At 43.2% G+C, this 26,481-nt stretch overlaps 1 protein-coding gene across 3 annotated transcripts in view; it reads left to right on the top strand.

Annotated features, from left to right (window-relative positions):
• PIP4K2A (phosphatidylinositol-5-phosphate 4-kinase type 2 alpha) overlaps positions 1-26,481 on the top strand; it is a 165,774-nt gene that overhangs the window by 100,475 nt on the left and 38,818 nt on the right. For 2 of the 3 annotated variants that reach the window (XM_088654175.1, XM_035129618.3), the window contains 2 exons: positions 20,671-20,768; positions 22,785-22,881. In XM_088654175.1, coding sequence (XP_088510301.1) covers positions 20,704-20,768; positions 22,785-22,881 — 162 coding nt within the window. In that variant the 5' untranslated portion in view covers positions 20,671-20,703. Of the gene's footprint in view, positions 1-1,156; positions 1,656-20,670; positions 20,769-22,784; positions 22,882-26,481 lie in introns of those variants that run through there. The other variant, XM_035129613.3, reaches the window with a different exon arrangement.

Genomic DNA, 26,481 nt, shown 5'->3' with positions numbered 1-26,481 from the left:
GGCTCGCTCTCCCCGCGTGCCTCTGGAGAGTGGCCTCAAGCCGCTCAACAGCTGAGAGGCGCAGTGGAGGCGGCCCCAGGCTCACGCTCTCCGCGCAAAGCTCTGGAGGCGCGCGAGCCTGGGGCTGCTTCCTCTGTGCCTCTCAGCGGCTTCAGGCCACTCTCCGGAGGTGCGTGGGGAGCGGGAGCCTGGGGCCCCCGCACCGCGCCTCTCAGCTGTTCAGTGGAGGCGGCCCCAGACCCGCGCTCCTCCGGAGAGCTGCCTGAAGCCACTGAGTTCGGCGCCCCTTCCGCGCCCGATGGCCAGGCGCCCGGGCCTAGGCAAGCAGGGGAAGGCCGCACCAGAAACAGGGAAGGCCGCTAGCTGACAAGGTAAAGAGACTGTTTTTTACCCCTTCCCCTCACCAACAACCAAGGAACTCTCTTTTTATTTTTTATTTTATTTTTTCTACTTTTTAATTTTTTTCTATTTCTATTTCTTCTATTTTCTATTCCTATTTATTTTATTTTTTATTCCACTTTTATTTTTTCTTAAAAAGGTCAACAACTCGGGGAAATTTTTTTTGGGGGGGGGCAGAAGGTGATCTTGCCTAGGGCGCAAAAGACCCTAGCACCGGCCCTGATAACACAATATTGAAAACAGTTTTCAAACAACTTAAAATTACATTTGTCTAATCTACTTGATGTGATAATCTGGACGAGAAGCAGAAGACGACCATTTATCCGATCATTTCCCCGGAGGATGCGCTTGGCAGCGTCTCCCATTAAAACAAAATCTCGAAAGAAGTTTACAACAGTCGTCAGAACAATTTAAAAACCGGGAGAACCCACCAACACCGGTTTTCCATTGCTCGCCAGGAGAGACTTTAACCAGCCACTGTCCCGCCACCTACAATCCAACCACCTTGTCTCAAGTTAGCAGCAGAACGGTCGGAACGAGGCGTCGGGCAAAAGGGGGAAAAGGAGTAAGTGAAAAAGGGTGGAAGGCGGCTTCGCGGTCGGCCGCCGCGCATGCCCACAACTGCCGCGCATGCTCCTTAGTAGGCAAGAAGCCTTGGCTCGGCTGCCCCTCGCCTCGCAACTCCGCCGCTGGGAGCGCGATACCTCTGTGGGCGGGGCCAAAGGAGCGGGCTGGAGGCGGCGGCCTCCCTCCCGTAGGAGGGTAGAGGGCGTGGCCTGAGGAGGCGGAGGCGGCGCGCGGGGCCATTTCAGCGAGCGGCGGCGGCGGCGCAGGCGGTCCGGCCAGGATGCGCTTGGCAGCGTCTCGCAGAGGTAGCAGCAGCTGCGGCACCAGCAGCAGCGCCAGGGACGAGCCCGCCGCTTCCCTCCTGCCGCAACCGCACTAGCGCCCGCCGCGCAGCCACAGCCGCGCTCCGTCTCTCCTCCTGGCCCTGCCGGTCTCTGCTCCTCCTCCACCACCTCCTGTGTCGGCGGCGGGAGGGTCCCGGGTGCTGAGCATCGCCGTCCCTCCTTCTTTGCCCTGCTGCTCTCGCGTCTGCTTCCTCGGCGTCTCCCATGGCGGCCCCGGGCAACATCGTGTCCGTTATGGCGAGCAAGACCAAGACCAAGAAGAAGCATTTCGTGGCCCAGAAAGTCAAGCTCTTCCGGGCCAGCGACCCGCTGCTCAGCGTCCTCATGTGGGGGGTGAACCACTCGGTAAGAGCCGGCGCTTCCTGGGGCGGGGAAGGGTTGCTTTGCTGGCCCGCCGGAGGCCCCTTCGTCTCCGCCGCAACCTCCGCCTCCTCCCTCCACCCCTCTCCTCCTCCTGTCAATGCGGGGCCTCTCTCTGTGACCCCCTCGCTTTCTCTTTTTAACCCACCCATCTCTCCCACCCCCTTTCTCTGTTTTATAGGGGGTTCCTGCCAGTAGCTCCGAGAGGTGAAGGGGACTGGCTAGTGCAGTTAGAGAGGGGAAAGATTAACTCTCTTCACCTGTGGGGTAGGCGATGTGTATCTCTGCCTGTGGGGTAGGAACGTGCCCTTGGGCACTTGAGTTCAGAGGCGTACTGTCCTTGGGGTGGCAAGAGCCATGGGTGTGCCGTACACCCTGCCTTATATTCTTTTCTCTTTGTACACCTTTCTCTGTCGCATGCACACACAACCTTGTGTATAGGGCTATGGGCACCCCAGTACAGTACTTGGTAGCTGCTATCGCTATTTGCTGTGGCGACTAAATGGACCTCAAAGCAATACCGTTCTTATATTCACTGTGCTAGCTGATTGTACTTCTTGCCCTGAAATGGGCTTGCGGGTGGGAATCTGCTAAACTTAAATCTGCTAAACTTATTTAAGTGCATCTTGGGGATGGTTGACAGTTGGGCAGCGTTAGATTAATGGTAGGAGCTGTGTGTGTTTTGCCACTGGGCTAATGGCTTTGCTGATGTCCAGGTTGGATGCATTTTGCTGAGTAGTGGTAAAAAAAAATGTCTGGCTGCAGAAGTGCTGGGATCTGTTATACATGCACAGCAAACCATCTCCCCCCCCCCCCAACCCCAAATATAATCGGTATTGTGTAGCTGGGAGGCAGGACGATTAATGATATCTGAGATAAAACACTGCTACGGTAGGGAAGCTAGAGGCATGCTGCTGCCTTGGAGTACTGCAGTGTTCTGCTTCTCTGTAGGTAGCAGCGCTTCTACCTGTGCCGTGTTGATCTGATCAGATCAAGGAGAATGGAAATGTGAGACTTGGCTATTGGCTTTTGGCAGAATTGTAGCATATCAGCTTGAATATTGGCAATGATAGGACCTTGTGACTTCAGCCAAATATTATTTATGAGCAAGCTTTGAAAATAACCATTTCTCATGGCTACACATCTCTGGTTTCAATGTTGGCTGTTCTAAGATGTACTTTGTAGTAGGACTTAAGATGCTTGAAGCTTGGATTGCACTATGTATAAAAGGCTTTAAAGAGGGGAAGGGGTGTTGAGTTGTCAAGTAAAAAACGTGCAATGTCTTACTTTGTTAGGGTTGTGTTCACCTGGTTAAAGAAGTGATACTTCAGTTATGCAAGTGTGTTCAGACCAGACCTGCCAGGTTTTCTGTTCAAGGTGCTGCTGCAAACTGCCCTTGAGCTTGGGGAAGGGGTGGAGGAGCACAACTGCACTACGTTCTGTGAACTGATATTTGCTGTCTGTTCCTACTTTGCTTGGACAGAAATCTTTGCTGTTACTTTCAGTTACTGCAGTTATTTAAAACAAACTGACCATGAATTTCTCCCACTGAACTTGTGTGCCTATATTGGCAGCTTTTACCAGAAGCTAAATCAGGCTGCCTTTTGATCTTCAAACCTAGCTACAGTACTTCCAAATCCTCTCTGTTGCCTACACACTTCCCCTCTCTTTCTTGAAAAGTGCATTGTTTTGCAAATACATTTGTGTTGAGAATTGTTTTGCAAATGCATTGTTGTACATATATGGAAAATATCCACCACTGCACAGGCACTGCACAAGTGCAGGTTTGTATGCAACTTTAAGATGTTAATGATAACTTTCATAGCTATTCACTCTCTTCTACGGTATTGCAGTGGTGCTAGGCTGCATCTTGAGGTAAGGTTTGTGGTTTGGTGACTAATCATCCTCTTTATCCAGAAACAGCATAATACTATCTTTCTTGGGAAACATATCTGTGTTAGGGAGAAGTTGGCTAACGAGACTCCAGAAGCAGAGTTACTAGACTTCTCATTTCTCAGACTTATTCTTGGCATCCAGATATGTTGGAAGTTGTGCTAAACTGTGTAATGGCTCTCCATCTTCATATTTCCCCAAACAGCAAGTGAAGATCATTTTAACTAGAGCTTTTCATCCAAGGAGAAGAGTGATTCTATGTGAAAGCTTTGTCTTAAAATATGAACACAAAGCACAGCACATGAGCATTGCATGTGGGTATATTTACACAAATGTGTCCATCTTCGGTCACTGTCCTAGGGCTCCTCACCCAAGAACCTCTTTTGTATACAAGAAATAATTCCACACTTCTGAGCCACAGACTCTTGGTAGCAATCTAGGCTTGGGCTTGTGGAACTGTGAAAGTCATGCATCACCTGTGGCATCGGTCTTATGATAAATGAGAGAGATGGGTGGTTGACGCTTCAATTCTCTTTTAACCTCTGATTTGTTTACATCTTCAAGAGATGAAGGCAAGTTCAGGGGTTATCTCAGAATAATTGATAATGTAATCAGACTTGTTTTCTATTGATTGCAGTAGTAAATGCCATGAGTTGATGACTTTGCTAGTAGTGCTTTGACATTAAAAGATTTGTAACAAATTTGTCTTGTAGGATGAGAAGCTGCAAGATATGTTGAATTGTAACTTTTAGTGCAGAGCTTTCACCATGTTTTTTAACTTCGTCTTGCAGCGGCAAAATAATTTTTCTAGATGCAGTACTTCTAAATACATAATAGACTACTTGGGACATGTAAAGTGTTAACTTAGAAGCAGCCTGATCTGGTAAGAATGGGGCCATAGGGCTAGACTTGTAAAAGATAAGGTAAGTTAATTTGAAAAAGGAATTTAAAAGTCATTTAAAAAGATTAGCAATGATCTGGCTGTCTCCCTCATAGCTTTAACTTCTTTTTAAACTCTACCAGACTGAGCAGCTTTTGTAAGATACTAATGTTGAAGTCATACTGAATACATTGAAACCATAGCTGCCAAGTTATCCCTTTTTTACAGGGATTTTCCCTTATGCTGAATAGGCTTCCTCGCGAGAAAAGCGAAAACTTGGCAGCTATGATTGAAACCACAAGTGAAAAGTGTAAAATCTGAAGAGAAACCAGAGTATGTGTAAAATTAAAGAAATTGCAGAAACATGTTCGTAACTAAACTTGCAGAAGAACTGAAAATATGGTTTTGAGTCCTCTTACTTTTGTAAGTGCATGTGTTGGGATGACGGTTCTTTTAAATGATCAAAGCGTTATAGGCAATGCTGGAAAAATATATTTCAAATTCCTAAGCCAGTTTGAGCTTTATATATTTTTAGATGCCATACTTGGGAAAATATGTTATGGCTCATCTCCCCACTCCTACAGATTCTATACCTTTTGTAGGTACAGTATTGTTAGATTCCTGCATCTTTGTCTAGTCCTGGGCATAAGGGAAAGTAAATACTAGGAGTAATAGAAAGGCATTCGCCATTTGTGTGTGTGTAGGCTTTGAACAGTGCATAACTGTGTTCTGTGTTTGTCTACAGCTTCATTGGAACCTGTGCAGAGTATCTTGGGTGGAGAGGAGTCCTCTCATTCATCCCATTAGGCACAGAAAATTGCTACTTGGAAAGTGGGTAGAGCAGAGTCTCTTCTGCCCTTGCTAAGAACTGATTGCAACATTTTTATAAACTCCATGATCTGTGGAATTATAAAAGTGTTTCAAACAAGCAGCTTTCCCCGTAGGTAAGGACCATATACCAGTAATAGAAAACTCTTCTTTGCCTTCATTTTCAAAAACAAAAACAAAAAACAGCTATTTATTAAAAATAAACATAGTGCTATTGTTCCTAGTCAATGAGTTTTTTTTTTTGTGTGTGTGTGTGTGTATAGCAATGGTATGATCACATTTTCATGCTATATTCTCTTGGGGGTAGAGCTAACTTTTCTGCTTAGAAATGCTTGACCAAATGGCTCGGAGCAGAAGTAATTTGTAATTTACCCACACACTCCAACACGTTGGCAGTGTGTGCTTAAAATAAGCTTCTGAGCTTTCACCATCAACTACTACTAGCTCATGGAGCACCTAGCCTGATAGATATGCAGATCATGCAAGTGCAGATTGGCACAAGGCCAAAACAATATTGACTTTCCATTTTGAGCAAGAAGAATTATTTCAGGGTGAGGATGCTTTCCTCAGAATACAGCTGGGCATTACAAGATAGATAATCTTTTGTTCCAAGCCCATTAATTTCAGATGCTGACAGCATCACTAATAGACTTTTATTTTTAGGAGACTATGAAAACAGCCTGGGCTTCAAACTTGAATATAAGAACGAAAAAGGTTAGAATTCATTTGTAACACAGTGTGGGTAGACCTAACTTTTAGGTTGGCTCTTTGCTTTGGTTTGAGGGTTTTATGTGGCCCCAGGTTTGTAATGCTGGAGAATGGACCATATTCCTGTTCTACCTCTCCCAGTAATGCTATGTCTTAAGCCCTTTGTAAGGACGTGGGTGGCACTGTGGTCTAAACCACAGAGCCTAGGGCTTGCCGATCAGAAGGTCAAATCCCCGCAACGGGGTGAGCTCCCATTGCTCAGTCCCTGCTCCTGCCAACCTAGCAGTTCAAAAGCACATCAAAGTGCAAGTAGATAAATAGGTACTGCTCCAGCAGGAAGTTAAACGTCGTTTCCATGCACTGCTCTGGTTCGCCAGAAGCGGCTTAGTCATGCTGGCCATATGACCTGGAAGCTGTCTGCGGACAAATGCCGGCTCCCTCGGCCAGTAAAGTCAAATGAGCGCCACAACCCCAGATTCGTCTGCGACTGGACTTAACGGTCAGGGGTCCCTTTACCTTTAAGCCCTTTGTAGGCCTCACTCCCCATCTTGGTGGTATGGGGAATGGAGCCACCTATAAAGTGAAATATTATGTAACACATAGACTGTCCCTGCTATTCGAGACCAAGGCCTTAGAGTACTTCGTGCAGCTCTAGCACAATGTGACTTACCTGCTGCTCTCCTATAATACCTCAGTCAGCTAACTAACTTTGGGTTGACTAACTTTGGGTTTAGCCCTGAAAATGTGAGGACATGCAAGCACCCTACAATTTTCAAAGTGCTCTGACTTAACTGAGTGAGAAAACGGATCAAGGGGGTGGAACAGCTGCCCTGTGAGGGGAGGTGGCAGCATTTGGTCATTTCAGTTTAGAGGAAAGGCAATTAAGAAGTGATATGATAGAGGTATATAAAATTATGCCTGGTGTGCGGAAAGTAGATAGAGGGAACTTTTACTCTCTCTCATAACATTAGAATTCATGGACATGAAAAAATGCAGCACATAGTTAAACTTTGGAATTTGCTCCCACAGGAGGCAGTGATGGCAACCAACTTGGATGGCTTTAAAAGAGGATTAGACAAATTCATGAAGGATTAGGCTATTGCTGGCTACTACCTACCCATAATGGCTATGCTCTGCCTCCATGGTTGAAAGTTATAAGCTTCTGAACGCAAATTGCAGGAACCCACAGGAGGGGAGAATGCTCTTGCACTCAGAGCCTGCTTGCCAGCGTCCCTTAGGAATCTGGTTGGCCACTGTGACAACATGATGCAGCTGGTTGAGATGAGCCACTGGCCTGATCCAGAAGGCTCTTTTTACATTCTTAATGGGGGGGGGGGAATACGTCTTTCAGGCCAAACTGTAGGAAGATCTTCTCTTGTGCTGTGCCATGTTGGCTAGATTACAGGGCTATAGATCTGGTTTGCATTCTTCTCAATGGAAATCCGATGTGTAGAACTCCAGGATTGGCTTGTTCTGAATTTCTAAAAGCTATTTCAGGGACTGCCAATATCATAAAAGCTGGGCCATCCAAAACAGGATTGAAATCATTCGATGCATTATGTGGATACATTTAGTAATGCTAACCGTCAGTCATAATAGTTGAAGACACAGTTAAGATGTCAGGTAAGATATAATGTTAATGCATTCTACAATACCTGCCAATTTATTGCCCAATTCACTCAGTTTGCCGAGAGCTCCGAAAAGGAGCTCTTGAATCCATTTCTGCAGCCTCTTTGAATAATTGGGTGGTGTTTGCAAACTTGGGTCATGAGATACAAGTTATCAATCTGTAGGAGGACTTGTTCTCTTATCCTATGAATGTTTCCTCAGGAGCCTTTGAGAGCTTCTCTCAAAAGCTTTTGAACATTTAAGTATACAATGTCCACTGGCTCACACCTGTCCATATGCTTGGCACACTCCCCACAAATGCTAAAATGTTCATAAGACAGGACTTACCTTTGCAGACGCCATGTTGATTCTTTTCCGTTAAGATTATGTAGGCTTGGCTATATCACAATTCATGTTACCGGTATCTTTAACATATTCCCCAATCTACCCGAAACAGATATCAAGCAAATTGACTTGCACCTTCCTGGATTCTGGTCCCCTAATCTTTAAAAACTAGTGTTACATTTGTGTTATCCAGTCCTCTGGTACAAAGACCAATCTTTGATGAGTGGTAACCACCTGCTTGATTAAGTTTGATTAAGTCGGGACGTGGGTGGCGCTGTGGGTTAAACCACTGAGTCTAGGGCTTGCTGATCAGAAGGTCGGCGGTTCAAATCCCCGTGACGGGGTGAGCTCCCGTTGCTCGGTCCTAGCTCCTGCCAACCACATGACCTGGAAGCTGTACGCCGGCTCGCTCGGCCAATAACGCGAGATGAGTGCCACAACCCCAGAGTCGGTCACGACTGGACCTAATGGTCAGGGGGTCACTTTACCTTTAACTACCTGCTTGATTAAGATGGCTTGGCATTACATAAATGGGCTTCATGTTTGAGGGAAAGCTACAGCACTAAAGGTTACACATTTTATACTAAGAGTAGATAACATGATGGGCAAAGTTGAAAGATTGCACTTTAAACATTTAACACAAACTATTCAAACCAGCAGTTGCTATAGTTACTGTGGTAGCATCTGCAAACCCATAGGACATCTTAAGTAGGCAGATCAGACCATTTCTCTTTCTAAAATGTGACTCATTTACAAGAACCAGATCCACTCTTCTTAATAAGTAAAGGAACTTGCAAGATGTGTGACCTTATAGTAGAATAACACAAATTCCTAACTAAAATATTAATGCAGAGCAGTGATTCTTTAAATATAGAATGAGTCCATATGGGTACAGGGCATCTTGGAGGGATGGTGGTGCAAAGATAATATCATGAGCCCTGTGGTGCCTGCCTTCCTATGTTGTCCAACTCCTTGTCTATATTGGATCTCTGGGATAACTTTCTTTCTACCTCTATCTTCCAACCTGATAGAGAAGAGGAGCTGTTTGTTCTCTTCTAATGATACTGCTCTGTATGGCTTTAGATAGTTAATGCCTTGCACTTCTTTAGCGCAGGTGATATATATACATGGCAGCTTTAGGATATAGTTGCACCACTGTATTCAAGATGTTCTGGACTTTCACCTGCAGAGCTGATGGTTAACTTGCCACCCCCCTTCTATGTGTATCTTTACTTTTTGCCCTCCCCAACCCAGTATTAGCAAACTTTGAAAAAACACTGAGCTGACGTCTAGTAACCCTGTTACTGTTGGAAGATGTTTCGTGAGATGTTTCTTTGAAGACCATATTTTTCCATGTATAAGATGCTCCCATGTATAAGACGACCCCTATTTCTTTTTAACTCAAATTTAATAAATTAAGTTGTTTAGCTTTTGGGGGCGGGGTGGGAGGTCACTGCTGCCAATCGCTCACCCGCCTGCCCGCCACTGATGATCTCTTGCAACAGCCACATCCGATCGCACACCTCGCTGCAGCCGCCAATTGTCTGCCCACTCGCCGCCACCAACAGCCCACCTGCCCACTTGCCGCAGCCACAGCCAATCAGCAGCAGGCCTTGCCGCAGCCACCAATCACCCGCCCAATTGCCACTGCCAATCTCCTGCTTGCTGCTGCCATTAATCACATGTCCCCCCTCTGCATTCACTATCCGTGTATAAGATGACGCCCAATTTTTGCCTAATATTTTTTAATAGCAAAAAGCGTCATACACGGAAAAATATGGTACTTCTCTTGGGGAGGCCAGCGTGAGGAAATGAAACTGTATTAATTACACCAAAGCAGGCAGAGTTACTTAAGTTGCAAAACCCCAGTTGGGCATAGAGTTAGACAGTAAATCTTAACATAGTTGAAGGCATTGGGAAAAGGGAAGAAGAATCTTGCTGGAGGCTTTTAGTTTGTAAAACTCTGAAATACTGGAAACCTATGTAATTTCATTGTTCAGACTGTGAGTTCTGGTGCTTATGCAGCCAAAGTGGCACTGCCCAAGCAACAAGAGGGAGGTATTAGCAGTCTCGGGAACTTCAAAATTTGCAGAAGTGAATTGTATCTTTAGAAAATCCCTAAGGAGAATGTCCAGAACAGCCCAGTGCAGACTGAGCATGCTCAGTGAGCATAGAATGTTGACAAACTCCAGTGGGGGTGGGGGAGGATGGAATGCAGTGGTTGGAATTCTGAATACCAGCGATGGACTTTGCAGAATTTGGTTGCAGATCTCACTTGTATCTGGTGAAATTCCATGGTATAGACTTTTCTAATAAGGTTCAAACAGAATAGTTTGGACTACTGGAATTAAAAATCAATGGGCATATTAGTGTGTGCTGGTTCCTATAACTTCAGTTGTAAATATAAAGGTAATATTTTCCATATCACCAACATAGTACATTTGCTAGACAACTGCTACTTCATTAATAGTATCAAGATTCCCACCCCTTTTCGTGGGGTAAAACAGTATCTACATCTGCTTCCTTTGGGGCAACATCAGGTTCAGTTAATATTATTTTCTCTAGTAGGCAGTCATTTCTCTTTTTGGAATTGCTGTATCTTCTCTGAAACTGTTCAGGTTTTTTTTTGGGGGGGGGGTGTTTTCTGGAACTGTAAGTGCAACAATCTCAGAAGTGGAGTCTGTATAATTAGCCACAGGCTGGCTTGATCTGAGCATTCTCTTGGTGGCACTCATGATACTGTATGGGTACTCCTAAAATCTGTTGACACTTGGCTTGTATCCAGACATAAGCTATAGATTTGCCAATAAAACCATGTAATGCACCTTGTGATGACCAAAGAAAATCCAAAGACCACCCCGTCACTGTCAGTGACAGTGGCCCCATTGACACACCACAGTAAACCTTTTGTTAGCTGTTCACTATGCATGTGCCTAAAAGGGCTCTTTTGCTCCTCCCCACTCACACTGGGAAGGAAACAAAGCATGATCCCCGGCTTAGCATTTCCACCCAGATTGTTTTGTACCCAACAAACCATGAACTGTAGCCAATGTTTGCTCTTGGCTTTACTGATCAGGGTTTGTTGGGTGCAAAACAATCCACTATCCATGTTTCGGGTATAAATGCTAAGTCAACGGATCACGTTTTGTTTCCTCCCAGCATAAGGTGAGAGGGGCAAAGATTTTGCTCATGCATTGTAAGACATTGGTTTTCGAGGTACCATGAAGTGCACATGCAACCATTAATTTGTGCATTTGTTATTGTTTAAGCTGAGCTGCAAGTTGTGTTTCTATGCTGATTTTATTATTGTAAATCTTGTATCACCATTGTTGAGTGGTGATGTTGGAACTGGTGCCAAAGCACATATAAAAAGGTTGTCCTGTGTGTTGCCATAGAGCACATAACTCTGGAGTAAGTTAGCATGGTATTAAAGCATATGGCAAGCCCCCCAACTTAATTCATTTATTAACATGTTAATACTTTTTTCACTTTATGATTTTCTTTCTGGTTAGAGGTATGCAGTCTTCCATTGCCCCCCACCCCTATTCTATCACTGAATCATCTGCTTTTTCTTGGCAAACTTTCTCAAGACTCTTTGCAGTAGCATCAGCAGCAGAATTATTAGGACTGATGGGCTTGCTAGATAATATGCAGTCACTTCCCCAAAATGCTTTTCAGTTGAGCCGATTGAATGCAGGCAAGATGAAAGTAATCAACATGCCTTTAAGTTAACTTCAGTCTTGGAGACTCGGGACCCTTTGTATGTTGGTTTAGTGTTATAGCAATCAGGCCCCATGACTGTGAGCTGGTTCATATGTAAAGCTAGAGCCAGGATACAATTCAACAAAATAGGTTCTTAACTTCAAAACTATTAACGGAGATAGGATCTTACAGGTTGAAGAATCAAGCTTATTTTCCATCCCTTATATTCTACAACTTCGGCATAAATTTATATTCCCAGAGTAGCTAAGTAGTAAAGCAGTAGGAATCTGAAATAAAAATGGCTGTCTTAATAGCTAATGCTGCTGATTTGTAGCACATGATTGAAGTAGATGCATTAGTATGTAAAATGCCATATGTACACATGCCTTAGCTATCATTAGCTATAGTTGGTGTGTGCTATTAGCCCAGGAAATCTGTCTTTTGGCTGCATTCTCTAATGCGCTGTAGAATGTATTTTTTGGTAATACCTCCCATTAATATGAAAAGTATGGATCTGGTGGTAGTGGTTCTGCAAGAGGAAAAATGTAATACCAAGTTGTGAGAGCAGCCCAAGCAAGTCCCTTCACTTAACCATTGCTTCCTCTTATTGTTGCTCTGTTTTTTCAGTGGTGAGTGTTTTCACTTGTTAAATATCACCTGCATGTGGCAGGTCTCTTTGCATTTCGGCATACCGTAATGGAAGAAACTCAGGAGCTTCTAGGTTTTAGTCCACAGAGGCAAGTAATTTATCTTGAAGGAATTAAAAACCTGTGGTCTTCCAGGTGTTGCTGGACCCCAGCTCCACAGTTGGCCATAGCCAGGAAGGCCCAATGGTCAGGGAGGGATAACGGGACAGCTGCCACCTGCTATAAGGTGCTGAGAAGCACTTGAAATGGATATCTATAAATGAGAACTTGAGTGTTCCTTTTTATTCAGGAAAAACAAATTCAGTAGCAAGCCCAAGTCTCTTATATGAAAAAGTCTCCATTTGCTGGTTTGATATGAAACACCCAGTACTATTTTCCTAGAAAAAGAGGTGCTGGAACTCACCATCAATGCCTCCCTTGTTTTTGTATAATGCCAATGGCACCCACCTGAGAGGGACCGGACCTGAATTCCAGTGAGTTCTGGCTGAAAGAAAGACCTAAACATACCTATGTCAAAGTTGGTCCGTTAAACATTTAATCTATGTTAAACAGATGTATGAACTTGGGTAGATGAATAGATGAAACGCTGCTCTTCGTGATTTATTTTTTAAAAAACTTGGGATTAATTCCCAACTTGCATGCATTCTTTATATTATGTTGAAGTGGTGGGGGGACGCAGGTTGCGCTGTGGTCTAAACCACTGAGCCTCTTTGGCTTGCCAGTCCAAAGGTCAGTGGTTCAAATCCGTGTGATGGGGTGAGCTCCTGTTGCTCTGTCCCAGCTTCTGCCAACCTAGAAGTTTGAAAGCATACCATTGTGAGTAGATAGGTACGGCTGCGGCAGGAAGGTAAAACGGTGTTTCCGTGCGCTCTGGTTTCTGTCACGGTGTTCCATTGCGCCAGAAGGGGTTTAGCCATGCTGGCCACATGACATGGAAAAGCTGTCTGTGGATGAACGCTGGCTCCCTCAGTCTGAAAAATAAGATGAGCGCTGCACCACATAGTCACCTTTGACTGGACTTAACTGTTCAGGGGTCCTTTACATTTTACCTTTACTTATGTGGAAGTGATAGAAAATGCATGATGATTGAAGTTGTCTTTACTAGCAGTTAGAGCTGAACAGCACTGAGAAACCTACTGAATATAAACTCATTTTCATTTGGCTTTGCTTTGTGCTTCAGTATACAACAACAAGTTTAAGATCTGAAGCACTGAGTCATTTGATGAGAGCTTACAGAGGAAAGCATACTGCTATTGGTGCTTTCATCTATTTTGTGAGGGGAGGGGGGGGGAAGCTCTTATTTTTATTGATCCAAGTTTGGTATAATTTCTTTACTTATTCTGTGTGTTCTGTATATGTTTTCCTAAACACATGGATGTTTGTTGCAATTGTTGCTACAAATCCTAAGCATATGCAAAGATTTGGTTTCAGTTCAAATTCCATTACAGTATTAGTCATTGTTCTGCCTCCTAACCCATTTTTAGGGTTCTAAACGGCCTCTCCAAGCAACATAATTGCCAGCAAACTACCTGTACTCGATTTATGCTTGCCTGATAACCCTATTATGCCATTCTATCTGTCTTGTTTTCTGAGGTGTAGGTTCTTGGAGAGGTTTGATCATGCTTGGCTCATTAGTTCACAGCTGTCAGCATTTGCTATTGCTAGCATTTAATTCAAGTGTGCTTCAGGGGTCAAACATATATAAAGACTGTTGAGCCACTCCGCCACACTGAGTTTCTGAAATCATAGTTTTGAGAATCACCTTCACTTTTTCAATCTGAATGCTAAGTTAGGTGATGTACTTAAAAGTGGAGTTCTGCAAGTATCCCTTTGTATTTTAATGGTCTAGAGATGGCAGGCTTTCCAATGCTTATTTTAAAGAGGAAGATAAAATTAAGCAGTTTCCTTTGTGCACTGTTACGGAGATGACAACATTCTCCTTGCTCAGTTGGATACTACATGTTTCACTTTTGGTGTTCTTCTCGTTCTAGCTTGTGTTGGAGAATTTGATTTTTGTCTGTCTGGTTCTTGCCAAAAGGATGTGTATTGATTGCCATCCTTTTTATATAACCCTAAGAACTGGAGTTGGCATGTTTACTTTGCAGTCTTCTTCAATGAGTTCTGCAGTGCTACAGCTACATGGATTATTAAAGCCTAGTTGCACACAACTACACATTTGTTCATTGACAAAAAATGATGTTGTGTGTGCCGTTATTAACCAGCTGTCTTCAACAACTATGAGTGACTGGATGGCTGGAATACAGTCACAGTGCTAGCAATCAGAGCAGTGCACACACGGATGCCATTCCTGCTATATATAGGTCTTCAGGGATTGTTCTGTCTACCCACCAGAAATCTTTCTGGACTGATCTGTGCTCACAACTGTCCAGTTGGGGTGCTGCTGGGACACCAGCCAAAGCTGGTAGAAGGCACTCTGTGCTACTGAGGTCACCTGAACCTTAAGGGACATCAGTTGGATCTGTTCACTCCAATCTTTGACCTGGTCAACTTAAAACTGTAGACCTTTGTTAGCTAGTATGAGCACTATTAGCAAGATCTAGTAATAGATAAGTCTGGAAAGAATATATATATTAAGGCTGAACTTCTAGACACATGTTTTGCTGGTTTGGTGGGATTTCCTGATTCCCTCTCCTCTTTTTGCCAAGACTGGCAACAATGACTGTTTATAATTAGCAAATTGTTGGGCCACTGATTACATAATACTATTCTACATAAAATATGGTACCTGGAATGCATAGTCATTTCTTTGTTCTGGAAGACCAGGATTCATATCCCATGTCTACAGTGGACTTGGAGTGACCTGCTTCCTGTGGTCAGTGAAGTAGGAACAAAACAAATGTATTGGAAGTAAAACAAGCTTCTTAAATATGAGTAGTTCAAACTTCAAAAGTTGCTTCTTCTAGATATATATACTTCAGATGGTATTTGGATCAGTTCCATGAACTCTGAGTAGTAATAGCCTAGTTCTTTGATCTTAACAGCTGTTTGACAAAGGCTTGTCTTGTCAGTGGTGCAGAGTGACCTGATACTCAAATTAGACATGTCATGTAGGTCAAAGAGGATTCATTATTACTTTGGCCTAACTGCATCATACTTCAGACTCAGCATTGTGTTTATTTAGCTGACAAGAAGATCAAATACCAATCCAGAAAAACAATTTTGTTAACTTCTGTGCATGTTCTCTTTGCAGATTTTGTTTCTGCTGCTCTTTGTCTCTCTCCCATTTCTGTTAAAGGAGAAGAAGAAGAAAAGCCAATAATATTGCAGCTGCCATCCGCAAGGCACTTAATTCAGATTAGTTGCACTGTATATGTTGGGTTGTTTCTGAAATAAGTGGTTTGAGGATTGTAGTCTCCATTACATTCCCCATGGCACAGACACCATCTGTTCCATTTGCTTCTTGTGGCGGCTTGAGCATAATACATGGATTGCAGCTCTTTTTTTCTTATCTTGAGCTTCTAGTGAAGAATACATTGTTTAGTTACTAGTCCTTATTCATAGTATACTTTCTTCAATTTGTTGGTGAGTAAAAATCTTCTTGGTCTCCTAGCTAGAAAGAATGAAAGGTTTAAAAGGATGTTGACATTCGTGGTTGGAGATGGGACACCATGTAACCTCTTAGTTTCTAAGAGCACTTAAATAAACAACTTTTGTGTTTTTGCTCTTGCATGCTATGGCAGAACCCCAGTGGAACTGCTAATGTGATCCCTGGAGGATTAATAAACATCAAAGCAGGAAATGTTTACTAGATGCTTTAGAAGTTTTGCATGTTGAAACTCTTGGTTAAAAGCACATTTGGTCAGTGATGAAGCCTTAGTTTACTAATTTGGAATGACTTGAATGACTTAAAAAGTGGGATACTAATATACAGTACATACAGGGAATTTTTGAAAAGCCTTCTATCCATGGGAATGGTGGCAGCAGTGGTTACTTGAGCAATATCTTGTTATAAACTAAGGTTGTTATCCATAGAACTGGGGGAAGTCCTATAGTCATAATAGCTTCTCTCTGTGTTCTCGGCAAGCGATGGAATCTGTGGTTCAACGCCAACCGCTGTGTGCTTGACAACAATTTCTAATTAGGTCTAGTACAAAACCATTGTAATGGCTATTTAGGTTATTTTCACTCTGTCTTGCAACTTAAAAAAAAATCCTCAGGGTACCTTATGAAATACAATATACACAACACAGATCTGTGCTGCTTTCTTCTCCTGCAAACAGTGAGGGGTGGACCCAGGTGGGAAGTTGGTTCCAGGCAGGGTGACTGCCACTGTGGGAAGCTATAAACCATGGTTTTCCCTAAGCTCCATCACCAGAGGCTGCTTCCTTTCTTTTCCTCCTCTTCACCTGCCCCCCTCCCAGCATTCTAGTCCACAAAGACATTTCTGAACATGGGGGTTGGGGGGGGGCGGGTCTTGGATAGACACTGCACTGGATTGCTTCCAGTCTTGTAACTCTCTCTAGCCATATTAACACAGCTTTGTTAATATACACCCAAAGATGGCTAACCTGTGGCCCTCTAGATGGTGTTAGACTATAATTCCTATTACCCTGGCCCACTGACTCTGCTGGGCCACAGGAAGCTGGTGTCCCAACGGCATTCAGAGAGCCACAGGCTAACTGCTAATTTGGAACGACATTTACAAGCAGGAGTAAGCCACAGCAAGCCTTGAACTTGTATACTTCCATTCTCCGTATCCTCCAGGAAGAGGCGTTTGGATGATTCAGTGTTAACCATGGTTAAGATGAACCCCCACAAGTAAACTTGTGGTTTGTCTGGAGTGAGATACCACAGGGTCAAGGTCTGGACACTAAAGCCAAACCATGACTTATCTCCTGGCCGCATGGCGACGGCAGCAGTAACGAAGCAGCTGTGATTTTTGCCCCAATCATGTTTCACTCTTGCTTGCTCACACTTCGCCGTGGTTTGAATTGTCCAGTGAAACTCAGCAGAATTCACTTCCAAGGTTTTGATCATCTTCACAAATCATCACCTGAACTGTCACTTATGTCAGTTTATATTTTGTATTTTAGAGTTACACCCTACATTGACAATTGTATATGGGGTTGAAACACAGATAGCTAAGAGCGTATAAAAGATAATAGTTAAAAAGTAATTAAACTACAGTGGTGCCTCGCTTAACGAATGCCCTGCTTAACGAAATTTCCGCTTAACGAAAGGATTTTTCGAGCGGAGCTTGCCTCGCTAGATGAATGCGTTTTACGAAAAATTCATCTAGTGAATCGCGGTTTCCCATAGGAATGCATTGAAATTCAATTAATGCGTTCCTATGGGCAAAAAAAAAGTCGAAAAAAACCCAGTGCATTCCTATGGGATTCGCTAGACGAATATTTCGCTATAAGAAAAGACCCGTGGAACGAATTAATTTCGTCTAGCGAGGCACCACTGTATAATAGAATTAAAACAACCTAAAAACAAATCTGTTGAAATGCAGGCAGTAAAAACAACAATTGCACAGTACTATTAAAAGCCCTTTCCTTAAAAGGAGTCAATTCCCCAAAAGGACAACAAGAAGGGAGCCAGACTAGCCTCTCCATTAAGAGAATTCCAAAGTCTGGGAGTAGACACTGCGAAGGCCCTACTAAATGTGCCTACAAGGGTGACGGGACTGAGAGAAGGTCCTCACCCAAAGATCTCAGACCCTGTGGTAGGCTCATAAGGGAGAATATGGTCTTTCAGATAGCCTGGGCCTAAGCCATATGGAAATAGAATTGCTGACCACAAGATGTACCATATATTCCTGCGTATAAGACAACTGGGCGTATAAGACAACCCCCAACTTTTCCAGTTAAAATATAGAGTTTGGGATATACTGTACTCGCCGTATAAGAAATGTGACCCAGCGTGTAAGACAACCCCCGACTTTTGAGAATATTTTCCTGGAGTCTTATACGCAGGAATATACTGTAGCAATGGCCAACCCATTAGATGGTGGATGGGAGAGACTGGTGGTAGAGGTGTGTGGAAACCTCTGGCTTGTAATGTCTACTGAATGTAGCCTACTGTACAAAGTTATGAGTTGCATCTGTTGCTGTCCTCACTTTTGCCTCTGGCCTTGCCAACTTGCCTCTGGGGGCACCCACCACTGTCATGTGACACACACCCAACTATTGCTTGTGCATGAATTCAACCCTTGGGCTGGAAAATGCTCCCAACCCCTTGTATTGAAAAGCAAAGACAATGTGTGTGTGAGTGCGCGCGCGCATGTACACATGCACTCTTCTTGGAACCAGACTGTAATTTGCTTGTTTTAAAAATGAGGAGTTACACTTCCCTACAAAGGACAGTCAGATTAACTATAGCTATTATAGATCTGTTAGATGTCTTGCACGAACTGCTAGGCCTGCTCTGACTTTGAAGTAGAAATAAGATTTCCCTTGCTCAGTGTGCATTTGCTTAATACAAAGGGCTCAGGGCAACAATAAATGTTACAGTCTTCTCATCCTAGAAGCTATGTTCTGAATTTTACAAAATAGGGTTTACTTAACATCTGGACATATGTTATCTAAACATGGAAAAACTTTCCAGACAGTATGCCCAAATTAGATCCTCGAACAGCTGGAGAGTGGTTGCATCTGGATGCCTCAAAAGATTTTAGATTGAAGTAAGAACACAGATTTAGCATTTTGGCACACTTCAGATAGCTTGGATTCTAAAAGGGATCCCAAAGCATGTGAACTGTAAATTTTTGAATACAGTTCATAGAACTTACTTTGTACACTAATAGTTATTATGGTATGTTACAGTTCTTAATTTATCACACATGCAGACTACATTCACCCTTTTCTGGTGTATCATCCTCAGATGCTGCTGTGGTTCTTGTGGGCAATGGAGACCTGAAAATGTTTACCAGGTTGGTTAGTCTGGCCAGGGCTTTTGCACAAATGAAGTTGTCTAAGGCAGAGTTGGGCCATTTGCAAAGGTATTTCTCAGTCCTGCTACCTTGAGATCCTTTTAATTAAAAATCCTGGGATGGGAACCTGGAGCTTTCAGCACACAAAACATTAGCTTTGCCTCTGAACGAATCATTCTTCCCTAACATACCAAAATTTACCTTTATCATATTCAAGACCATTTCCTTAGGATATAGGAGGCTCCCATCCTTTATCAAAGTACAGTACTCTTTCTGATTTGTAGCAACATAGTACACAGTAACCCTTGTTTTTCATGCAAATTGCACTTCACCGGATAAGACAAAACCATCCTTCTCACTACGGCACAGAATGGTTCAGCTTTGTCTGGCTCCTCCCAGTCTTCAAAGCCAGGCACCGAAGACCTTGAAACAATAGATTCTTCTTCAGTTTCTGTTGACCATCTCTTTAATTGAAGATGTGGTTTTGAGCAAGGCCTGAGAACAAAGGCTTCTGAAAGCTTGCCTCGCTGTGCCTGTCTCCATTGTGTTCAGTTCCAAGCTATCTGTATGCAGTTAGGCAAGCTTCTGTGGCATTCATACCTTCTGTAACCGAGTGAGTCTGCTGGGAGCGGGGGGGGGGGGGAATGTCAGTTGCGTGTGTGATGTAAAATGTCACTTTAGTAGTAAGGAGGAAAAGTTGGAGGTATGCTGAACAGACATAAAGCGATATGAAAAAAGTTTATTCAGAAAAGGGAAATCATTTTTAAGTTGGGGGGGGGAGTGCTAGATCTCCAAATTGCATCTTGGAATTACCGAGCTGCAGGAATAACTGTTGTTAACAGTACAGTGGTACCTCTACTTTCGAATAAGTCTACTTACGAATGTTTCTACTTACGAACGGAACTCCGTCCGCCATCTTGGATGCGGTTTAGATAGGATTTTTTTTCTACTTACAAATTTTTAGATAACGTTGCTTCGACTTATGAATTTTTTCTCCCAATGCATTCCTATGGGATTCGACTTACATTTTTTTTCGACTTACGAATGTGCGTTCAGAACGCATTAAATTCATAAGTAGAGGTACCACTGTACCTCATTCTGTTTTTAAACACAACAATCATAAATTCCCCTGCTTATAAAATTGGTTCTACTGCTATGGATTTTGGAATAAAGGCTCTCCTGGGTTGGGAATGCCGTCTGGCTTACCATTTTATTTTAAGCATTAATATGCTGCTCAATTATTTGCATTCTAAGCTACATGCATAAAAACAATCCATAGACAATAAACAATTAATGCAACACTACCTTAAAATGCCTGCTGCAAGCCTTAGTCGCCCACCTGCACTTCAGCAAGGAGGTTACCTGTCTAATCTCAGCTGGGAGGGAGCTTCATAGACTTGGTCCCACCACTGAAACTATTTTGCTATATCCTGCTCTGCTATTGGTTTGCCTCGACGAATCTGCTAATTCAAATTATCTCCTCCCCTCACATAGATCAATGAACTAAGCCATGTTCAGATCCCTGTTATGTTGATGCCTGATGACTTCAAAGCATATTCAAAGATAAAAGTGGACAATCACCTTTTCAACAAGTAAGTGAAGCAATTCATTGTTTTTAGTTTGGTTTATAATATGGATTCTGTGATTCAGTCACTAAGACAGTATAAGACCTACTACATTTTTTTGTTTTTATTTTTTTGGTCATATGGCAAACAGTTTTCTCTAAGTATCATATGTTGAACTGTGACTACAAACTTACTGGAACATCTGCATGTCAAAAAGTGGTATTTGTTAATGCAGGGATAGCCAACACGGTGCCCTCTAGATATTGTCGTCTTAACACGCTGCAGAGGCCGACGGGACTGAAGCGATGGCCCATGGGAACTGCAGCCTCCTTGGCAACAGCGAAGTCAGGAACATAATTGCACTTTCAGTCCTGACATGCTCTGCAGTGCATCAGGACAACAGAATGGATGAGGGAGGAAAAGATCCTTTCTTGCTCCTTCACATCCTGCTTAAAGGAAGGTGATTCAAGAGGAGAGGAGGGTTAGGGTCATTTGCCTCTAGAGTTTTATAAGGCAAGGCTAGCACAGGTCTCTTCTGGAAGTAAATGGGCAACTGGAGCAGTAGCATAATGTGTGTCTGGTGAAATGCCATCAGGTGATGAACTGCATCTTCTGTGAAGAGCAGCCCCCATTACATTACATTACAGTGCAGTACACTAGACTTGTCTCACCAGGCATGAAGGCATGAATGTCTCTTTCCGAGTCCTGCAAATGAGGTTGGTGCTCTGTCTGAAGTTGCAGGCTCACCGATGGATCCAGGTTCTGCCCCCAGGCTGAGAACCTGCTTAACCAGGGGAAGCGGATGCTGTCAGTGGAAATCCTTTCCCTTCCTGCATATCAGGGCCTGCCAACAGCTACTAATGCAGGCTTGCCTGGATTAATCTTCAAGCAGTTTGCCCGTCACCAACCATGGTGAGGCACTGGTAAGCACTGGCACCTTAGGACCTTGGTTTCATTAAAGAGGCTTGCAAGTCTAGCTAGATGAGCTTAAAGCTATCATAACACTCTAGATTTCCATATGAGCTTACCCGCTGGCCCTGCATAATTCCCTGCAGAGGTTGGATTGGAATGGGTGTTTTTGAGATACTAACAGCAAATATCTCTGGCCTTTTGTGCCCGCAAATAGCAGAAGAATGCACTTTAATTTTGCAGGCATTCATTAGCAGCTGCATCCTCCTCATTTTTCCTCTTATAAGCAACGGTACTAGAAGCTGCCAAAAGAGTTAGTGCAGTAAACAGCATCCTAATCACTTAGACTACGGGTATTGAACTTGCAACCTTGGCGTTATCAGCATCACGCAGTAACCAACTGAGCTATCCATGTCGTTAAGCTTCTCTAGTTCTGCACTGACTGACAGCAGCTCTCTAGATCTGAAAGCAGGAGTTTTCCCTAGCTCCACCAGGAGATACCAGTGATTGAATGTGGCACCATTTTTAAAAAAAATTTTTTTGTATGCAGAGCATGTGTTCTGCCACTGATCTATGAATCCCCCCCCCCCCGGCCAATGCAAGTTCAGTTTTTTTTGGCATATCCTCTTAAATCAGCCTTCCTGATGTTGCTGGAATACAACTTCCATGATCCCTGATTATTCGGCATGCTGGCTGGGGCTGATGGAAGTTGGGAGGGCACTGGATTAGATGGGCTAAAAAAGGCAATTTCTGGAGACTTTGGATTGCTTTTCTCAAAGTAGACAACATTAGGCTAGATGGACCAAATGTTTGGCACCGTTGTGCTAGGTTGTTTTTTTTTTTATTGCACATGATACAGGCCTCACTTTATCTAGCTAGTTTGGAGCTTCTAGGGGAATTCTTGGGCAAAATATAACACATTCAGTTCTTGAGCAAAATATGATGTTCAGTTCAGAGGTTTGTTACAGTTTTGTTTAATGCATTTTGATGTAAATTTACAGTGTTCTGTATTATAGTAACTGTTGCTGTTTTGGAAAGTACTTGGTCTTGTAGGAGAGAAAGCTTACTTCTGCAGGTTTATCTTTATAAATTCTTAGCAAGTTCGTGTCCCCCCCCCCCAATCTTCTGTTTCAGAGAAAACATGCCAAGCCATTTCAAATTCAAAGAATATTGTCCAATGGTTTTTCGTAATCTGCGAGAGAGGTTTGCAATTGATGATCAGGATTTTCAGGTAGGCTTTCTACCTTGATAAACAATATTGATGATTTCCAGCTTTACAGGCTGCAAGCAGGAGGGGGAAAGTCCAGGGCGAAGACCTGATTTGGGATCATTATTTGATGGTAATTAAGTGCCCATATTTCATGAACGTGTTCTGTTACTACGTGTGGTTGGGACTGGCTGATCCACACTTGATACTCGTACATTTAAATTGTGTTGCAGCTGCTATTCCTCCATCAGACCTCTTGCTCATCTTCCTTCCATGCCTGTGGTGATCAGCAGGCCTGACTTTGCCCCACAGCAGGAGGGATAACCCTAGGCAACAGCTGATGGAGGAATGAGGATGAAGACCTGAAGAGCAATATCTACAGTTTCTGTGCCTTAGCAAAACTTTATTCGAGAGATATAAGGAAAGCCCTAATGGCAGTTTTATCGTCGGAAGTAGGTACACTATGTTCATATATCATCAGAAATTTTTGTTGTGTTCCACAAGCTTGTTTAGTGTGGGCTTCCTCAGAAGTCTTCTGAAATCCTAAGTGGGTAACAAATGCTGGCATTGATTCCTTGCCTCATTGTGGAAACGTTCTGCCTTGCTGGCATATTTTTACACTTTTCAGTTTGTTTAACTTTCCTTCCATTTGTTTCCTCTGTTATTTAATATGGTCCGTGTACAAATACCTGCAGTGATAGACACCGAGAGCTAGTAAAATATAGCTTAAACTACAAGGTTAAGCTAAAAAAAAAAACCCCACCAAAACACTAATGTTTTATAAGTGCGATGAAGAATCTTCCAATAAGCTCCTATATGGATCTGCTTGATTGCCAAGGTCATCTTCAGAGAACCTGCTCAGGTTGCCCACTTTCTGGGGTGAAGGGGGGCAGCAACAAGAAGCAGGACGGAGCCACTTCTGACGTCTTGCCCCTGGAACCTCCCTCCCTCCCTCGGAACATCTGCCAGGCTCCCTCTTTATTTTTAGAAGACCATGGAAAACACTTTCCCCCCCCCTAACATTCAACAGGGTGTGGTCCTTACTGCTGTTTATGCTACTGTGTCATATCTGTTGGCTTCTTGTAGGTGGTTGTTTTTTTTTACTGATAAGTCTTATGCTATTAGATTGAGAAATCGTTGTGGCTGAGAGGCAGGATACAAATGTGTGGAGAAGGGGTACAGAGTGGCCATTTCGTTAGCTTTTGCCTGGGAGAGTTCCAAAGCATATATCAGCAACAAAACCTGTCAAGGTATTGGAAAATGACTCCCAAAGGCAGTGTGTCTAGACTCAGCAACACATTATGAGAGAAGGCAGTAGCTGGGGAGTCTTTTCTCACGGTGGCAAAGCAGGTGATTTTGGGGAGCATAAGTGAGGGATCATTGGGTTACTTGAATGCTTTAACACTGACCAACTGCTGATATTACGGTAAGGAACTTAAACATCATGTCTGCCATCAGTGATGAGTCATCCTTGAAATAACAAAGGGGGTTGATATTTGATGTTTCTCCAGTTGCCTAAGAGGTTGGTGTTTTAATTTAAAGTACTGTATTGCAAAAAGTGCCTTCTAGCTAAAGTTTCCCCAGAGGCAACTTGCAAGTGACTTAGACCGATGGGGTTGGACTCATGTATTTAAATAATCTATGTACATTTTGTCTTAAGAGCTAAGCAATAAGATGTTCCTACACCGTTTCCAACCAGTAGTTCATTACTAGCCCCTCCTGGTTCTATGCAATTGGCATTGCTTATACAGTGGTACCTCTGGTTACGAACTTAATTCGTTCCGGAGGTCCGTTCTTAACCTGAAACCGTTCTTAACCTGAGGTACCACTTTAGCTAATGGGGCCTCCCGCTGCTGACGCCGCACGATTTCTATTCTCATCCTGAGGGTAAAGTTCTTAACCCGAGGTACTACTTCCGGATTAACCTGGAGTGTTTGTAACCCGAGGTACCACTGTATTAATTAATTAAGTAATGGCTGTTTCCCTCCTTTGTTGCAGGTTGCAGTATTAGGAATTTCTGCTTCCAAGTAACATTCAGAGAAACATTCTCCTCAATAGGGGAAATAATGTTTCATCCGAAAACATCAAGCTAAAATTTTAACAGCTGTAACTTAAATAGGAGCCTTTTCTTCTTGAGAAATGTGTTATTCAGCCAGAAGGGAAATGCAAGCACATGCTTGCAACTTCTGCTTTGCACCTCCCCCCCCCTTCTGAAATTACCACTTCCTTTTGTTTCACAGTCAGCTGAAGTGCTCTGATAACCACTGCCATTCTAACACACAATATAGTATGGCTATGGTAGCATTGCATATTAAAAAAGGGGAGTGCTTGCAAAGGTGCATGCAAGTCAATTTGCTCCATTTGTCCTTTTTGAAGCACTGAATGGTAACTTTTTCTACATATTAAAATATTTTGAGGTGGGGGGAGAAGCTGGATTTGTTTCTAGCCCAATGATGTGCACAGATGGCTTTTGTTAAGGCAGCAGAGATGGTTTACAGAGATGGGAAGTAAGATTGTCTAACCAGGATATATGCAGCTTCTTTTAACCAGAGCCAGGCTATTTGTCCAGCATTGGCCACTCTGTGACTGGTCCATAGAAAGCCAGACCATTGGTCCATCTAGGCTAGTCTTTCCTTCAACCTTTTCAGACTCAGGCCCCAGTTCTAACCCAAACATGCAATTGGGGACCCATTTCTCAATCTTTTACCATATATTTGCATGGTGTGGCGCTCCTCTTGCATTGCAACCCACCTCGGAGTCAGGCAATAACCCACTTGTGGGTCCCAATCCACTACTTGAAGACTAGTGGTCCTCCTGACTAGCAGTGACTCTCCAGTGTTTTAGCCACAAGGGACATTTTCAGCCCCATGCAAAGATAAGTGTTTAAACCTGTGTATCACTTCTTGACCTTTGGGCTAAGATCAAGTGTAGTGTGTAGTTTAAACCTGTGATCTTCTTCTTCTACATGTAAGGCTGATGGTCATACGACAGAGCTTTGGTGGCGAATGGATTCTCTCTACACCCAAAATTTATAGTAACTCTAATTTCAATTACTTGAAAAATATGGCCAAATGCCAACCAGAATTCATTCTCGGCTATTATCGCTGTTATTGCTGAGCAGTGTGGCAGATGAACATGGGTAAAATGGCACACTTCCTGGTTTGTTTAATAGGGCATGTTGGTGTAATTAAAACGACTGTTCTCCCCAAATGTATTTGCTTGGAATCTACAGTAGATGTCCTTGATAAATTGTTCCAGAGGCTAGACATAATGTGTTTGTAACATGAACTTTTCAGAATTAGGACTGCGTGCAAGTTGTAGCTATTGCACTCAGATCTGAAATCCATTTTATGGAACGCTTGCAAGCACTGAAATTTTGGAATTGCCTCCTGCACTTAAAGAAATGAATTGGTGTCTTATTTCTTAACCAGCAGCTCAAATGGTGTGAATTGTTGTGCTTAATCTCTGTATAAGAACAGGGGCACCTGGCTCCAGTTACTCTAAATAGTTTAAGCCCAAATTCACAAATATCCCAAACTCACTCTCTCACTTGAAATCAAGACGTTCTGGTCTCAGTGGTGTTTCTTACAAGTAAGCATGCTTAGGGTTGCTTCCTGAATGGTT

The sequence above is a fragment of the Zootoca vivipara genome, chromosome 11 (assembly GCF_965207765.1).
Source record: "Zootoca vivipara chromosome 11, rZooViv2.hap1.1, whole genome shotgun sequence".
Lineage (NCBI taxonomy): Eukaryota > Metazoa > Chordata > Lepidosauria > Squamata > Lacertidae > Zootoca > Zootoca vivipara.
This window is presented reverse-complemented; position numbering and strand designations above follow the sequence as displayed.